This window comes from Podarcis pityusensis (genome assembly GCF_964106645.2).
Source record: "Podarcis pityusensis genome assembly, chromosome: 11".
Classification (NCBI taxonomy): Eukaryota; Metazoa; Chordata; class Lepidosauria; order Squamata; family Lacertidae; genus Podarcis; species Podarcis pityusensis.
The window spans coordinates 3049408-3068083 of record NC_138036.1 but is presented as its reverse complement, the minus strand read 5'-3'; the positions used below and the strand labels follow the sequence as shown (position 1 = coordinate 3068083).

The following is an 18676-nucleotide window of genomic DNA, read 5'->3' as shown; positions in this document are numbered from 1 at the left end:
GAAGAATGGCCTAGTCAGTCCCTGCAGTATATCTTCTGATATTCTTCAGATATACCTTATAGAGGGGTGTATGGGATGGGGGAGTGACGCGGGTGGCGCTGTGGTCTAAACCATGGAGCCTAGGGCTTGCAAATCAGAAGGTCGGCGGTTTGAATCCCCGCGACGGGGTGAGCTCCTGTTGTTCTGTCCCAGCTCCTGCTAACCTAGCAGTTCGAAAGCACGCCAGTGCAAGTAGATAAATAGGTACCGCTCCGGCGGGAAGGTAAACGCTGTTTCTGTGTGCTGCTCTGGTTCGCCAGAAGCGGCATAGTCATGCTGGCCACATGACCCGGAAGCTGTATGCCGGCTCCCTCGGCCAATAAAGCGAAATGAGCGCCACAACCCCAGAGTCGGTCACGACTGGACCTAACGGTCAGGGGTCCCTTTACCTTTACCTACGGGGTGAGGAAACACACGTTGTGCTACTTCTGGAATAGTCTGTCCACCTTTGGTCCTCGCCCTGCACTCAGCTCTTACCTGTGGCTCCTAGAAGCTGCCAGCACAAAACAGCGTCCATTTCCTAGGAGCAGCTTCGACTGGCTGGCTGAGCCAGGTGAGGGCAGCCGATGGGTCTCAAACCCTCATCAGCGAGGGTGAGAAGGGGGTCCTGTCGTCCGGGCAGCCTAGGACTGCCCTTACACACTGCAGGGGCGAACGAAGGCGTCATGACACCTGGGGCGGGGCGTCGCTACGTAGGGCGCACATCCATGCGGACGGTGCTGCGACCCTTCCGTCGCCGCTCCAGCCGCATGTGGAGGACCCTCCATTCACGGCCGCAGCTGGGAGCAGAGGATCCCGGCACCGTCCATACGGTGCTGGAGCGGCGCCGGCAGCACACCATTATGTACAGCGCATGTGCGTCGTTGTTACGTACAGCACATGCGTGCGACGCCGCACATGCGTTGTACATATCGGTTTGCCGCTGGCGCTGGGATCCTCTGCTCGCCGGCTGCGGGATCCTCCACATGTGGCTGCAGTGGTGCGATGGCTGCTCGCGCCTCCACGAGCCCCCGCAGGGTGACTTCTTGTCACCCCCCAGACATGGCACCCAGGGCGCACCGCCCCCCGTTGCGACGCCACTGACACACTGCCCAAGCTCGCACCCCGAGGAAGTCACTTTGGTGCTGCTGATGCAGTGGTTTGACTTCACCCCTGGAGGCGCACTCCACTTTCTCTCAAGGAAGACGCACTAGAGAGCCAGTGCTGAAAACATCGCCCAGAGGTCCGCTATGTGACTTTTGAAACCTCCCTTGTGTGACAGCCTCATTGCTCCTGCTGGAACAAGGCAGGGTTGCGCTCATCCCACAGCAGAAGGCGGCATCTGTGTTTCAGTTGTTCCAGTCAACCAAGGTTGATGGCTTAACCCTGTCTCCCTTTGCCTGATCCAACAGGCACTGATCCTATTATCCAGAACCCGCCTCTGGCTGCCTGCTAGAGGAGGCATAGATTGCAGCCACAGCAAAGGTGGCAATTTTTCATCTCTCGCCCTGATCTGGCCACAGTGATCCATGCAACGGTCACCTCCAGGCTTGATTATTGTAACTCGCTCTACGTGGGGCTGCCCTCGAAGCTGACCCAGAAACTCCAGAAGCTCCTTCCCGTCGCCAAACCTGTTTGGGTTCCTTACCTAAGGTTCATATACGGGAAACCAGGCGGCAGGTCGGGCATTCGTGCACAAAGAGTCATCTCGTGGTGGTGGTCGTAGTACGGGAAATTCCTGGAATGGCAGTGGGGGAAAGAGAGGTTGCCATTAAAGGGCTGCAGGAGATCTTGGCTGGCATCTCAGCGGGTGGATCAGAGCTAGTGCCATGGGGAAGAACTTGGAGGGGAAAGCAGGACACTAGAGAAGAGCTGCATTGAAGGATCAGACCAAGACCCAACCAGCCCAGTGTTCTGTGCCCGAGAGTGGTCAGCAGCTTCTCACAGCCAGGGCACAAAGTTGATGACCATTTCCTAATGTGTTGGGGGTGTGTGTTGTTTTTGGTTCCCAGTAGAGGTACTCTGCTTTTGCACATGGAGGTTCCACTTAACAATCATGGTTAATTAACAATCATGGCTAATTGACCCCTCCCTCCCTGGCTGCTGGCCACTTAAGACACTTAGGTCCTGAAAGACCTACATTGGCTCCCAGTACATTTCCGAGCACAATTCAAAGTGTTGGTGCTGACCTTTAAAGCCCTAAACGGCCTTAGTCCTGTATACCTGAAGGAGCATCTCCACCCCCATCGTTCAGCCAAGACACTGAGGTCCAGCTCTGAGGGCCTTCTGGCGGTTCCCTCGCTGTGAGAAGTGAGGTTACAGGGAACCAGGCAGAGGGACTTCTTGGTGGTGGTGCCTGCCCTGTGGAACTCTCTCCCATCAGATGTCAAAGAGATAAACAACTACCTGACATTTAGAAGACATCTGAAGGCAGCCCTGTTCAGGGAAGTTTTTAATGTGTGACATTTTAATGTATTTTTAATCTTTGTTGGAAGCCGCCCAGAGTGGCTGGGGAAACCCAGCAAGATGGGCAGGATACGAATAATAAATTATTATTATTATTATTATTATTATTATTATTAGGCAAAGAAGTGGAGGTGAAAGAACTAGGAAGTGGCTCCCACTATTGGGGTGTCAGAAGTGAAATTTAGGAGGATGGATCTTATCTTCTAAGCCAAAGGAAGAAAGTTGCTGAATTGCTTGACAGCCTGAAGCTGCGAGAAGCCAACACAGTAGCCACACCAATGACCGTCGATTTCGACAACGAGACCAGACATTGCAAATGCAGTGGGAATTCTAAGCAGGAAAGGAAGTGCTCCCACTGAGATGGATCGAGCCCTCATAAAAAGAGCACAGCGTATGAAGTTTACGGCATGTAATGCCTTAAGAGAGAATATTATGAAAATGATATACAGGTGGTACATGACCCCAGTCAAGCTTGCAAAAATCTATCATTTGCCCGATAATAAATGTTGGAAATGTAAAGAAACTGAAGGTACATTCTTTCACCTTTGGTGGACGTGCCCAAGGATTAAGGCTTTCTGGGAGATGATTTATAATGAAATGAAAAAGGTATTTAAATATACCTTTCTGAAGAAACCAGAGGCCTTTCTCCTGGGCATGGTTGGCCAATTGGTGTTAAAGAAGGATAGAACTTTCTTTATGTATGCTACAACAGCAGCAAGGATACTTATTGCAAAATATTGGAAGACACAAGATTTACCCACTTTGGAAGAATGGCAGATGAAGGTGATGGACTACATGGAACTGGCGGAAATGACTGAGACCAGGGAGAAGAGTCGGTGGAAGAAGATTGGAAGAAATTTAAAGACTATCTACAGAAATACTGCAAAATTAATGAATGTCAGAATGATGTTGGATTGAAGTTAAGTGGTTTTTAGCAGCAATATTATAAAGGAATATGTAAAAATGGATGTTAACAGGTGATAACCTAAAGTTATAATATATTAAGATAAAAGATTAAGATAAAATCAAAGAGGGAAAGGATTTGTTGAATTAACTAATTGAACTGGAATACAAAAAAGGGAGGTGCGAGGAGGTCAGGGAAACAAGCAAATGAAAGATAAGATATGGAAAGACTGATTTGTTTTTTACTGTTTTTATTTTGTATTTTCATTTATGTTTTTTTCTTTTCTTTTACTTTTTTCTCTTATTTTTGTAATATGCTGAAACTTTAATAAATATCTTTAAAAAAAAAGAAAAGAAAGAGGAGCACAGCGCTGTGGGTTAAACCACAGCTTGCTGATCAGAAGGTCAGCGGTTCGAATCCCCGCAATGGGGTGAGCTCCCGTTGCTCGGTCCCTGCTCCTGCCAACCTAGTAGTTCGAAAGCACTTCAAAGTGCAGGTAGATAAATAGGTACTGCTCTGGTGGGAGGGTAAACGGCGTTTCCGTGTGCTGCTCTGGTTCGCCAGAAGCGGCTTAGTCATGCTAGCCACATGACCCGGAAGCTGTACGCCGGCTCCCTCAGCCAATAAAGCGAGATGAGCGCCGCAACCCCAGAGTCGTCCACGACTGACCTAATGGTCAGCGGTCCCTTTACCTTGACTATGAACTGTTAGGCTGACCGGTTGCTGACCAGGCTGGAGGCGCTAAAGATTACAAGGGAACCAGGTGGGTATGTCTTTATGTTTGGAAATGGTCCCCTTTCTTACGGCAGTTATAAAGAAGGATGTGTAGCTTTGTCTTTCACAGAGTCAGTGTATGTAGCTGCGACTGAGCATGCAGAGAGCTGGCCTGGCGGACTATGGATTTGGGGTTGGCGCAGGAGAAACCTATTTGACAGATGAAAGACAAGCAGAGCTTTTCCAAAGGTATTGCAGAGCGAGAAGTTCAAGGGAAAACCAAGCACATCAGGGGGTCGGGGTCGGGGTCAGGGTGAGTACCGCTGCCTGCGCAATGGCCTAGTTGAATTGGCCTACAATCACACCTCGTGTTGCGTTTGCTTCAGGTTGCACGTTTTGAGGTTGCATCCCGTGGCAACCCAGAAGTACTGGAAAGGGTTACTTCCAGGTTTCGCGGCTCGCGCATGTGCAGATGCTCAAAATGACGTCACGTGCATGCACAGACGCGGCAAATCGCGACCCATGCACGCACAGACACGGGGTGCGTTCTGCTCATGTTGCGAGCGGGACTCCGGAACGGATCCCGTTTGCAACCAGAGGTACCACTGTATTGCCAAAGAGATGACCGCTGGCATCTTCACCAAACCTCGACCGAGAGATAGTTTTGAAAACCTTTGAATCAAAGATGGGACTTTGGGTGCTTTAATAAAAGTGTGCATGCAATTGCTGTATTTGCCCGAGAAGGGGTTTGTGGGAGATTAGCAGCCAAATCTAACAATGCATATTCTTGCCAGTTAGCATGAGGAAGAGTTAAGACCACAGAGCTGCGTTGCTGATAGGAAGACTCAAGCCATAGACATGTAATTGGTAGAGAGGGCTCTGTGTGAGGTCATTTCCCCCTCAGGACAGGAGGGGAAAGGAACATAATAGTATTTCCTGTTCCCCCTCCCTCCCTCTCTTCGACCAGTGCTTGGAGCAGACATATTCAGGGAAGTTTTTAATGTGTGGCATTTTAATGTATTTTTAATCTTTGTTGGAAGCTGCCCAGAGTGGCTGGAGAGACCCAGCCAGATGGGCGGGGTACAAATAATAAATTATTATTATTAGTCTAACTGCTCCAGCTCACACACATGCATGCCTGAGGCAATTCCTTCTGCAAATGCAAGTATTTTACCTGCAAATTTTTACTGCTGCGGTTGCTGACAACCCAGTACATAGCTAAACTCCATTTTAAACTTACTTCTCAGCCTGCTATCTGATTCTTTGTTAAGCGGCGCAAGAAAAGGGGGAACCAGCTTGCTCCGCAGTTGGACTTGTTCAAAAGAAGGTTTTGCAGCCTAATTCATATGCTTTTAATTTGCTGCTAAGGATGGGATTTTCAACTCAGCCTCGCATTTAAATGCAAGCAGTGAGCTGATGTTCTATCCATTCAACACAAACATGTGGGCACCTGGGGGGATGAATCGCAATTCATTTATCCTCTCCTACCTATTAAAACCCACCCCACATGAGGACACCTTGCAGTGTGCACCCTGTGTGTATGTCCCAATGAGGAGCTTATGGCGGAGTCTGTGCTGGCCTGGGACTTGGGCTCGAACTCGGAGCCGGAGGAGTCTCAGTCCGCACCAGATCCTTTGCCTCAGGCATCTTCTGAACCAAGTCTGGGGCCTGATCCTGAAGAGCCCCAGTCTGCACAGGTTCCCCTGCAACAAGCACCAGATGGGCCGAGTCAGGGGCCTGATCCTGCCCTGGCTCCAGATGTGGGGATGACCTTGTTGCCTCCAGCTGGGCCATCAATTACAGCTGCTCCACTACCGGTTGGGTCAGGGGAGGCTGAGGCGGCCCCTGGGTCGAGTAACCCACCGACGTCTCCCCAGCTGCAGAGACTCAGGTCTGAGAGAAGGAGAGACCTGAGTACTCGCAGGAGGAGTGCTCGCCTTTGGGCGAGACAGGGAGGTGAGTCGCCAGGGGACCAGGACTGGCCGCTACCCCTACAAAGATAAAAGGCTGTTGGACCCCGCCCCAGGTTGCGGGAGCAACGTTGCGGTTTGCCAAATCCTGCCTGTGATCCTGTGCCTGACCTTGCCTGGTTTCCTGCCTTGGCCCTGTCGTGGGACCCTTGGCTTTGGGACCAGACCTGGACCGTGTTGCTCAGGTTACCCCTGGGCCCAGCACAGAGTCTTTTCTATGCCCCCCTTTCCAAGCCCCCCCCCCACAAGAGCCCTGAGGGGGAGGAGTTGGGGTGTGGTCTGCAAAACCCTCCGAACCTTACAATCTTCTCAACTAGCTGGCTGATCTGTCGCTCGTTGGTGGGCGCCCCGTCGACGTAGTAGTCCATCCCTCGCAAGCAGTAATGGCGTCCCGTGCAGGGGCTGTAGTAGCCCTGATAAGGCATCCTTCCCGGGATGGTGTAACGGTGCTGTATGGATGGAAGCTGCTTCCGAGACAAGCTGTTCAACATGTTCACCACCACTTCCCGTTCTGAAGAAAATGGGAGGGGAAGAAAGAGAGAGGAGAGCTTGTGCCCCTGGAAAACTAGGAGGGAGTTTTATGTGTGAGTGTCTGGAGGCGGTTGGAGGATGGATGGTGGCTAATGGATTGAGGCTGAATCCTGACAAGACAGAAGGACTGTTCTTGGGGAACAGGGGCGGGATGGTGTGGAGGACTCCCTGGTCCTGAATGGGGCAGCTGTGCCCCTGAAGGACCAGGTGTGCGGCCTGGGAGTCATTCTGGACTCACAGCTGTCCATGGAGGCGCAGGTCAGTTCTGTGTCCAGGGCAGCTGTTTACCAGCTTCATCTGGTATGCAGGCTGAGACCCTACCTGCCCATAGACTGTCTTGCCAGAGTGGTGCATGCTCTAGTTATCTCCTGCTTGGACTACTGCAATGTGCTCTATGTGGGGCTACCTTTGAAGGTGACCCGGAAACTACAACTAATCCAGAATGCGGCAGCTAGACTGGTGACTGGGGGCAGCCGCTGAGACCACATAACACAGGTCTTGAAAGACCTCCATTGGCTCCCAGTATGTTTCTGAGCACAATTCAAAGTGTTAGTGTTGACCTTTAAAGCCCTAAACAGCCTCGGCCCAGTATACCTGAAGGAGCGTCTCCACCCCCATCATTCTGCCCGGACACTGAGGTCCAGCGCCGAGGGCCTTCTGGCGGTTCCCTCATTGCGAGAAGTGAGGTTACAGGGAACCAGGCAGAGGGCCTTCTCGGTGGTGGCGCCCGCCCTGTGGAACACACTCCCATCAGATGTCAAAGAGATAAACAACTACCTGACATTTAGAAGACATTTGAAGGCAGCCTTGTTCAGGGAAGTTTCTAATGTGTGACATTTTAATGTATTTTTCATCTTTGTTGGAAGCCGCCCAGAGTGACTGGGGAAACCCAACCAGGTGTGCGGGGTACAAATAACAAATTATGATGATGACAGTGAAGTGGACACTCGGATGCAGGATGCCAGCCAGCCAGCCAAGTAAATCAGTTGTTTCAGGGCAACAGAGAAAAGGAAGCCGCTTTTCTCGCAGTGCATAGAATTGCAGAATTGGAAGGGACCCCATGAGCCATCTAGACCAACCCCCCGCAATGTAGGAATCACAGCTCAATTTAAACTGAGGGCATTCCCAATAATTGCTTGTGATGATGATAGCTGCTAGCTAGGTGCCTTTAAAAGGGATTGTTATCCAAGCTGACAGATGATGAAACTCCCTGACGGCTGTTAGGCCAAGACAGTTAAACAGAATCTCCAGGTTGAGAGGCAGTATACTCTCAAAAGATGAGCTGCTGGTCTTTATGACCCCACTACCCAAAAGCATCTTGTGGCTGGACAGAGAATGATGGATCAGATGGGCTTTAAGGACAGTGATGGGTAACTAAGAGACCTGCAGGATGACGTGCGCAAACTAAGGGAAGGGCCATAGCTATTTAGACTATTTAGCTCTGTATGCAGAAGGTTGTGGGTTCAATACCCAGCCTTTCTGGGCAGGGCTAGGAAAGACATCCTGCCTGAAACCCTGGAGAACCTCTGTCCATCAGTGCAGACAGACAGCATTGGTTCAGTATAAAGCATGTTCCTATGTTCCTAAACAGGGACACGGGTGGTGCTGTGGGTTAAACCACAGAGCCTAGGGCTTGCCGATCAGAAGGTCAGCGGTTTGAATCCCCGCGACGGGGTGAGCTCCCATTGCTCGGTCCCTGCTCCTGCCAACCTAGCAGTTCGAAAGCACTTCAAAGTGCAAGTAGATAAATAGGTACCGCTCCGGCAGGAAGGTAAACGGCATTTCCGTGCTCTGCTCTGGTTCACCAGAAGCGGCTTAGTTATGCTGGCCACATGACCCGGAAGCTGTATGCCGGCTCCCTTGGCCAATAAAGCGAGATGAGCGCCACAACCCCAGAGTCGGCCACGACTGGACCTAATGGTCAGGGGTCCCTTTACCTTTACTATGTTCCTAAACCAGGCAGGACATGCAAGATCACAGAGGAGTTACCGTAATTGTTAAGACGCTCAGGTTTCGGAGGGTACTGCATGGGCATCCCGCGAAGGATCGACTCTAACCCAGCCTCCTGCAAGGAAAGATTGCACAGCGTGAGCCCATTTCTCTGGGATTTATGCAGGCACATGTGCATTTGGCATGATGCAGCGCAGTGCTCAAGTCTGGGACCCCGTCCCCCACCAATGCTCTGTGGAGGTGGGAGAACCGGGCCGAAACTGGGGAAAGGAATTTCACAAGGAACCGATGTAAGGTTCTACGCTTAGGCCGGAAGAACCAGCCGCACAAATTTAAGGTGGGGAAAGCTGTCTGACAGTGGGACAGACTCCTTTAGAAGGTGCTGGGCTCTCCTTCCTTGAAGGTTTTTAAGCCAAGGTTGGGTGGTCATCTGTCAGCGACGCTTTAGCGGAGCATTGCAGGAGACGGGTGGACTAGAGGACCTCTGGGGTACCTTCCAACTCTATAATTCCTCACCACAAGCAGCTGCCGCCCAAGGCTGCTGCCCGGCTCTGTCTGATGGTGGAACTGGCTTTGCTTAAGAGTAACCAAACTATTTAACCCCTGTGTTGCAAACAATAGTCAGTAATATCCAAGGCAACACGATGACCAAATACAATGATACGATATTGATATACACTCTTTATATAATATGAAATATATGAAATCACCTAAACAGAAAACTTCTGAATCTGTGGAAGTCGCAAAATATGCACTCTTTATGGATTCTCTAGAAAGCATAAAACCAAATAAACAAGTCTTATAAGGCTCTGAAAGTCTTTGAAGACTATGCAAGTCTCTGAAAGAAGCAATGTATCAGATTCTTATCTGGTGAAAACAGGCTGCAAAGCTTTGTTTATGGCGTCCAACGCTGCCGAAGTAGTTCAGAAACAGACGTTGTGAACAGTGATTCCGGATATAGCCCCTGTTTCGTGGAATTCTTCTTCAGCACAGCAGAAGGATACAGAATTGCTTCATAAACCCATCTATATGGTGAATGGAAAAGTACTGTATTTTTCGCTCCATAAGATGCACGTTTTCCCTCTTAAAAAGTAAAGGGAAATGTGTGTATGTCTTATGGAGCGAATACAGGCGGGAGGCTCTGCTCAGCGCTCCCTTTCACGAGCTGCGTGGAGCGTGTGTGCGGCTCTTAGGGGCTTTTCCCTGAGGAGGGGAAAAGCTTGCAAGCGCCACATACACACTCCACGTGGCTCGTGAAAGGGAGCGCTGAGCAGAGCCTGGGATGCATACAGGCTCAGCTCAGCGCTCCCTTTAAAAAAAATTTTCCCCTTGCATTCCCCCTCTAAAAACTAGGTGCGCCTTATGGTCAGGTGCGTCTTATGGAGCGAAAAATACGGTATAACAACAATTGCTATGGAGCAGTAGTCATAAGTCAGTGGTTATAAGACATATTTATTTGGTTTTATGCTTTCTAGAGAATCCATTAAGAGTGCATATTTTGTGACTTCCAGAGTTTCTGTTTATGTGATTGCCTTGGATATTACTTGCTAAAGAGTTGCCTTGCTTAAGAGCGACTTCGCTGCAGCCTGGCCCTCTGTCGCTCTGCTACCAGGTGCGCAGGGGCAGTTCCTGTCCACAGCAGGGGCCTCCTTTCACATCTGCACCCCACCCCGGATTTCCGCGGAGTCACGAGGCTTACCCGAGGGATCCGTGGAAGGTACGTGGTGTATCGATTCCATGCCGCGCTGTTGTAGGGCCCCGTTCTCCATGTTGCGTACCTGTTGTCACCGATGAAGACCGGGTTGAACCTCTCTGCGATTTAAAAAGGAGACGGGAGAGTTTTGCAACCAGGGTTGAGGATGGAAAGCCCAGAGGGGGCAAAAAAGAGGAAGGAACGCGCCACTGGGGACCAAAGCGTTTGCTATACAAATCTATGGCGCCACTGCGTTGGCCGTACCGTGAGCAGTTCTGGTCGCCTCGCCTAAGAACGGATGCTGTAGAATAGGAAAAGGGGCAGAAAAGAGCCACCAAAATGATCGAGTGGTTTCGGCAACTCCCCAAGGAGGAAATGTCACAACTTTTTGGACTTCTCTGTTTAGAGAAAAGAGGTGATAGGAGCGTGTAAAAATCCTGTATTGCATGGAGAGAGCAGATGGAGAAAAATTTCTCTCTCTCTCACGATACTGGAACTCACCAGGGACATCCAATGTAGGCGAATGATTTAGGACATGTGAAATTAAGTGTGTAAAAACTGCTGCCTCTCTCAGCAGGTACTTTTTCTTTTTTAAATGCCTCTTATAGAAAATTATGGGACGCGGGTGGCGCTGTGGGTTAAACCACGGAGCCTAGGACTTGCTGATCAGAAGGTCGGCGGTTCGGGGGACCACTAGGGGCGCATTGGAAGATGGCCGACAATACCATCTCTCCGGCCCACATGAGGTAATTAAGAGGCTGTTATGGGAGTAGGCAGCCTCCCTTGTTGCCCCAAGGGAATGGGGAACACTGCCCTTGCCTGCTGTGCCCATAAATCACCCCCGGATTCGAAAAAAGGGGGTGAGGGCATTAGGCAGAATGCCCTCGTGTGGACTCCGGCTCTCCTGGACGCTGTCTCTGATCGCACACTAGCTGCAGCAATTTGAAATAAACAATTAGAAAGAAGCAAATGGACATATTTCAAGTGAAGAAGGGGAGTGAAGACTGCTAATTGAAGGGACCTCTGTGAAAGAAGAGCGACGGGTTGGATCAACAGGAATATTTCATGGAGAAGATACATCAAAGGCTGGGTATGTCAGCAGCAGGACTGGATGGGGGGGGGACTTTTCTTCCTTTCTTCTATGTGATTAACCAAGAACCCCTCCTCATGCTGGAACCGTCGGTTAACTGATCTAAGCAGGATGTTTAAGGACTGTGTGGAAATGAACTTTAACCAAAAGTATGTTTTATGGAGATTGAGTAAAGAGCAAGAGCTTTTGGAATGACACAGCAATAAAAACAGTCGCCATGTTGGCAGGCTTTGTCGAAGGATTTACAACCAGGAGGAGGAATGGATTTGTTTTCGGACTGCATTCCTGGCGAACCTCCTCAGAGGTTGGAGAAAGGCAACAGACCTGTGAAGATTAACGACGGTAAGACTGTTTTTATTTATGGAAGTGATGATATACGGAAACCGTCTGAATATGGTTCTTGGATGAATAAAAATATCCACACAGGATTACAATTTGTCTTAACCCGCTTTGGAGAGCATCAGAGGTCACAAAGAGAAAGGAAAAATATATGAGAATAACAAGAAGAGATGTGGAAAACAGTAAGAAAGGACTGGATAGCATTGTGAACATCATATGGACAGATTTGTGGACATTAAAGCAGCAGCAAGAAGATGATTGGATCCCCTTCGGAACTTGAAATATGGGTACCCCCAACAAAAAATTAAAATTCGGCTTTGTAATTTGGAATTAATGTAATTTGGTTTGATTTGATGTGATTGGCCGGTTAATCAATTTTTTTTTTTTTTTAAAGAAGGTCGGCGGTTCGAATCCCCATGACATGGTGAGCTCCCGTTGCTCGGTCTCAGCTCCTGTCCACCTAGCAGTTCGAAAGCACTTCAAAGTGCAAGTAGATAAATAGGTACCGCTCCGGTGGGAAGGTAAACGGCGTTTCCGTGTGCTGCTCTGGTTTGCCAGAAGCGGCTTAGTCATGCTGGCCACATGACCCGGAAGCTGTACGCTGGCTCCCTCAGCCAATAAAGCGAGATGAGCGCCGCAACCCCAGAGTCAGCCACGACTGGACCTAATGGTCAGGGGTCCCTTTACCTTTACCTATAGAAAATTATGTTCCATCTCTACTGTCAGGGGCAGGAAATGCCTGGGAATAAGAGTCAATGGGGATCACAGGCTGGTTTACCAGCTCTGTCTGGTTCACCAACGATGGCCGTTCCTGGACAGGGATAGCCTGAGAGCACTGTAGTCCATGCCTTCCAAACCTCGAGGCTGGATTACCAATGGATTCAAGCTACAAGTCAGAATCTCTTTTCTGTTGACTTGTATACCTAATCAATGCCTGCTTTTAACCTTTTCAAATATGGTTTTCAGCTGTATGTTTTTATGCATACATAATTGTAAACTGCTTTGACATCTTTTAAAATGAAATTGTTGTCGTTTAGTCGTGTCTGACTCTTCGTGACCCCCTGGACCAGAGCACGCCAGGCACTCCTGTCTTCCACTGCCTCCTGCAGTTTGGTCAAACTCATGTTGCTCGCTTTGAGAACACTGTCCCACCATCTCGTCTTCCGTCGTCCCCTTCTCCTTGTGCCCTCCATCTTTCCCAACATCAGGGTCTTTTCCAGGGAGTCTTCTCATCTCATGAGGTGGCCCAAGTATTGGAGCCTCAGCTTCAGGATCTGTCCTTCCAGTGAGCACTCAGGGCTGATTTCCTTCAGAATGGAGAGGTTGGATCTTCTTGCAGTCCATGGGACTCTCAAGAGTTTCCTCCAGCACCAAAATTCAAAAGCATCAATAAATATTTTTTAATAAGTCATAGAATCATAGAATTGTGGAGCTGGAAGTGACCCCTAAAGGCTTCCCAGGTGTCAAAAAGGGTTATTTATGTATGCCATTACAGCTGCCCATGTTTTGTTAGCCCCAAAATAGAAAATGAGTGAGGTCCCAACCAAAGAAGAATGGCAACTTAAACTGATGGAATATGTGTAGCTTACAGATCTAACTTACAGAATAAGAAAACAAGAAGAACATTTGTTTAAAGATTGGAAAATGTTTCTTGAATATATGGGGGAAGGAATTGTGTACACTTGAAAACGTTGGCAGCATTAAGATAAATTCAACAGTGTAAATAAGTTTTGATGGAAGTAATAATGGAATACTGAACGGTTTAGTTAACATAAAATATGCAGGGATTTACGCTATGCAAAATGAACCATGGGAAGAGAAGAAGGGAAGTCATTGATATTTTAAGGTTATTTACATGTATATTCTAAATTGTAAAACAGAAAATTTAACAAATATATCTATAGAAGCAACCCCTTGTGCACATGTAAGTGAAACGTACCTTCCTCCCTGGTCACCCAATATTTGTACGGCCGGTAAGCTGTTGGGTCTATGCAGTTCTTATAGGTGTATTCCTGCACTGCCTTCTTCACCATATTCTCCAGGCGGTTTTGGTCTATCGGGTGGTCGATTCTGGGCACGGTCAAGCCCTACAAGGCAGAAAAAAGACTCATGAACCCTCGGTTGCCCTGTTTGGGGGGTGTTGGTGATCTGGTGGCCCTGGGCAACTCACTTCCTGCCGGGCTGAAGACCTCTCCGGGGGTTGTTGCTGGACTCGCAACCATCCTGGCCCATCAGCCAAGTTGGCTAGGGGCTATTAGGAGCCTGATAACCTTAAGGTCCATGAATAACCATAGTTTATAGGTCCTGGGCTCTAAGGAAGTCAGACTATCCTCCACCAGGGCCAGGGCCTTTTCAGTGATGGCTCCGACCTGGTGGAATGCTCTGTCCCAGGAGATCAGGGCCCTGCAGGATTTAACCTCTTTCCGTCGGGCCTGTAAGGCAGAGCTATTCCACCTGGCCTTTAATTTGAATTCAGCCTGATCTTTTATTTCCCTTCTCTTCCCTCCCCTCCCCTTTTATGAAGATCACCTGCTCTGCGACCCCACAGCTAATTCTCCCCTGGCCTCCTCGCTGGCCCAAATAGGACTAATTTAGCCAGCTAGCCCTGGGGATCATCTAATGCTTATTAGATGGATTTCCCCTAAATTGATTTCTGAACTTTGAATTTTATTGTTATTCATGTTTTTATACTGTATTTTATGCTGCTTTTACAATTAAGTGTTTTAAATTTGTTAGCTGCCCTGAGCCCGGTTTTTGAACCGGGAAGGGCGTGGTATAAATAATAAAAATTATTATTATTATTATTATTTGGCAACTCTAGCAGTGGCAGGTCAGCTGTGTTGGCTATTTGCAGACTAGTTGCACTGCAGAAGGCGTGCTGGGGAGACCACACATTACAAGGAACGCAAAACAACTTTAGCTAGGTTTTAATAACAAAAACAAAAACTCCTTTTACATTAATTATATCACTAAGCATGACCCAACCACCAGGGTATTGAGAGAGCTAGGTGCTGCTCTTTATATACTATACCCAATTGCTGACACAGCTTAATTAACACACCTTAACAGCACCTGCTATACTGCTTCACAGCTGTAAAACTGGGTCACGTTATTTACTCTAGCCCTTAAAGACATACACATCTTTCGGAACGATAATGAACCTTCAAATTTAAGGAGACCATTCAACAAGCTAATCAAATTGGTTGAACACATACGGATCTCCTCGGTAAACTGGTCCCCAGTTGTTCTTTAGGAAAGCAACTCTTCTTCGAAAAGTTCCTTTGTGTCCTCACCACCCCCTTGACTCCGGACATACGTCAAGATTTACCTTGGACACGCAGTGGCTCATGTCGCCCATGCTGAGATTGGGCTCCTTGTAGGAGTTGTCGGTGCGGCATGGCACGCGGTAGGAGTCCCTGTAGGTGCTGATGGGGGTGTCTGTCTTATGCGCAAAGATGAACATCTCGCCACAGGTTGACCTTCCCTGAAGATTTCCGCCTGGGGGCCTAAATTAAACTCTCCGCTACGTTTTCTAGCAAAAGGGCTTCTTTCCTCCCTGTACGCCACACTAAACTAAAGGGTCCACTAAACAGCTCGGTGCGAGTTTAAGGTAAGAAAATAGAAAGGGGACGCTTTGCACTCTAGTAACAAACTACAACCTGCTAATGGCTCTCTAAACTCACAGCCTCCCTCCCTGACACTGACCCTGTTTGCATCAGCTGTGATGTCACAGTCAGGGAGGGGGGCACAATACAGGTGAGCTAAAAAAATGGCGGGGGTGTCAGGCAGGGGTACTGTGTCAAAGGGCTCGAGAACAAGGAGAGACTTTCCCCTGGAGTGTAAATGCGTAACAAGAACCACCACTGTCCCCCTGCTTAGATTGGGCCAAGTGGCCATTGAGTCTTGCATCCCAGAACCATCAAATTGTAGGGTCCCCAAGAGGTGCCCAGTCCAACCCCTCCGGCTGTTTTATGCGAAATGTTCAGTTAATACAATACGCTTTTGCACCTCATTTTCACACAAAGCAGGTCCAACAAGCTATATCCAGCCCTTCCAATCTGTTTTAGGCTTCTGCCAGCTGACTTAATTGCACGTTGTTTATTTATATATAAACACTGCATGTCGTATGAAAAAGGTCCTACCGTGGCTTTCAGATCAATAATGCTAATAAAAAAACACCTTAGGTTTACAATCTAAAAGGCACGACACAGAAAGAACCATGAATGGGGAGGGAGGAGGAAAATACAAAACCCACACACCATTTCTTAGCTACAAGGGCCAGCTGGGTTGAGAAGTAGTTTTTTTTTTAAGCTGCTTTGCCTAGTATTTAAGTTGGATGCAATAGTATAGTTTCAAAGAGATATATTTAAGCTAGACTTTTTGAATTACTTCTCAGTGGAATAAGAGGCAAGGGTGAGGGGACACAACAGATTATAAACTCATGCATGGCATGGAGAAAGTGGATAGAGAAGACTTTTCCTCCCTCCTTCATAATGCTAGAACCCGTGGATATTCCGTGAAGCTGAATGTTGGAAGATTTAGGATGGATAAAAGAGAGTACTTCTTCACCCAGCGCAGAGTTCACCTATGGAACTCCCTCCCACTGGAAGCAGTGATGACAACCAAACTAGATAGCCTTAAATGAGGATTAGATGAATTCATGGGGGAAGAGAGAGCTAATCTTGGCTAGTAGCCTTGGTGGCTCTGTTCTGCATCCCCAGCAATGCTTCTGAATACCATTTGCTGGAAACCACAAGAGGGGAGAGTTGCCCTGGCGCTTGGATCCTGTGTATGAGTTTCCCACAGACGATTCTACACAAGTTGGCCATGGGTCTGATCCGGCAGGGTCATGTTCCTCTCCCTAAGATAACCTCGCAAAGCCACTTCCGCCCTGCAGAGGAGGTGGGATTGCGGGCATCACGGCCCAGCGCAATTGGGGGAATCCCCGGCCGCGTCATCCCCTGGCCAGCCAATCGGCCGGCTCTGGGGGCGTGGCCTGCCCTATTTAAGGCAGTCACGGCCAGGGATCTCCCTCTTTTCCCGCCTGCCAGCTGTTCCTGTTTCCCACCCTCCCCGTCCCTTAAGGTTTCCGTTCCTTGACCTTGCTATGGACCTTGGTTGGTCGCCATTGAGGGGCCTGGTAGGAATTTTTCCACTTGGCAAATTGGCACCAGCCACTTGGTTTTCGCCCACCTCATAGCAAATCGTCACAACTTTCTGGGTATTGGCGGTTAGGCATTGGTATTGCTCTGTAGATGGAAGAGGGGAGGAAGCGCCATCACCTGCCCCACATATTGAAGGGTAGTCCGATAAAGAATTCTGGGGGGCGTGGCCCTGTCCGAAGCCTGGGGAGGTGAGGGCCCAAGGCACACCCCCTATTGGTGACCCTGGGGGAGCTCCTAGTTGCTGTGCATCAGCAGGATTCCCCGTAAAGGTAAAGGTAAAGGGACCCCTGAACATTAGGTCCAGTCGTGGCCGTCTCTGGGGCTGTGGCGCTCATCTCGCTTTACTGGCCGAGGGAGCCGGCGTACAGCTTCCTGGTCCTGTGGCCAGCATGACTAAGCCGCTTCTGGCGAACCAGAGCAGCGCACGGAAACGCCTTTTACCTTCCCACCGGAGCGGTACCTTTTTTTTTTTTTTTTTAAATGATATTTATTAAAGTTTCAAAGAATACAAAAACAAAAAATAAAATACAAGAAAATACAAAATACAGAAAAAAAGAATAAAGTTTTTAAGATATAACAAAAAAATGAAAAATAAAGAGAAACATACAAAATAAAAACAGTTAAAAACACGTTAATTTTCCATAGCATATCTTCCTTACACTTATTTCCCCGGACCTCCTCGTACCTCCCTTTTTTGTATTCCAGTTCAGTTTGTTAGTTCAGCAAATCCTTACCATTAAGCTTTTACCCATTTGTAAACCTTTTTTCGTATCTCTTAAAGCATTACAGCTGGAAACCACTTAGTTTCTATCCAACATCCTTCTAAGATTCCTTAATTTTACAATATTTCTGTAAGTAGTCTTTAAATTTCTTCCAATCTTCTTTCACCGACTCTTCTCCCTGGTCTCGGATTCTGCTAGTCATTTCTGCCAATTCCATGTAGCTTCCAGGTCCTGTGGCCAGCATGACTAAGCCGCTTCTGGCGAACCAGAGCAGCGCACGGAAACGCCGTTTACCTTCCCGCCGGAGCGGTACCTATTTATCTACTTGCACTTTGACGTGCTTTCGAACTGCTAGGTTGGCAAGAGCAGGGACCGAGCAACGGGAGCTCACCCCGTCGCGGGGATTCGAACTGCCGACCTTCTGATCTGCAAGTCCTAGGCTCAGTGGTTTAACCCACAGTGCCGCCTGCGTCCCTAGGACTCCCCCTACTGGTGGTTAACCCTTCCCAGACTTCAAGTGGATGGGCTGAACCCGGATATAGACAGTTAGGACCAATGCCTAAGCCAATACCGCTCATTACCTGTAACCAATAAAGTTGTGGACCTTTTTAGCCCATTAACCTTAATAATTGTGTCATGTGTCTTTATTCCAATGGGGGGGGGGCCGCGGGAACTTGCCACGCAAGAGAGAGCCTTTATCTACGCTTCGCTTTCCCAAGCCGTCTGGGTGAAAGCCAGACCCAGCAGAATTAATTGGAGCCTTGAGAAGCACACAGAGCTGAGAAAGGAAGGAGCAAAGAGTGTAGTCCTTTTTCCAACTTGCTCCTTCAGCTCTACGGAGTAAAGGTGCTGATGATCTGGCAACCACCCTCAGCACTTGGGGACCTAAAGTTGGAAGGAGCGACTGGTCCGTGTGCGTCTCAGAGCGTTTGCAAGCGTCAGGGAGATAACTGAAGGGCACCCTGTTGGTGACACCTGCCCTATTAACAATGTCTCCCAAACTTCTGGTACTTGAAGCAGTGTCCCTGTCCACCCAGTTAAAATTGGAGGCGCACCTCCTTCTTCACTCAAAAAGATACAGAAATAATAATAATAATAATAATAATAATAATAA

At 48.6% G+C, this 18676-nt stretch overlaps 1 protein-coding gene across 3 annotated transcripts in view; it reads right to left on the bottom strand.

Annotated features, from left to right (window-relative positions):
* SPMIP6 (sperm microtubule inner protein 6) overlaps positions 1 to 18676 on the bottom strand; it is a 28482-nt gene that overhangs the window by 3538 nt on the left and 6268 nt on the right. The window contains exons 1-6 of one of the 3 annotated variants that reach the window (XM_080973657.1): positions 15004 to 15334; positions 13615 to 13762; positions 10253 to 10365; positions 8593 to 8668; positions 6370 to 6583; positions 1667 to 1756 (exon numbers count right to left, since the gene is read on the bottom strand). In XM_080973657.1, the coding sequence (XP_080829783.1) occupies positions 1667 to 1756; positions 6370 to 6583; positions 8593 to 8668; positions 10253 to 10365; positions 13615 to 13762; positions 15004 to 15138 (776 nt within the window). In that variant the 5' untranslated portion in view covers positions 15139 to 15334. Of the gene's footprint in view, positions 1 to 1666; positions 1757 to 6369; positions 6584 to 8592; positions 8669 to 10252; positions 10366 to 13614; positions 13763 to 15003; positions 15335 to 18676 lie in introns of those variants that run through there. The other 2 variants (XM_080973656.1, XM_080973658.1) reach the window with 2 other exon arrangements.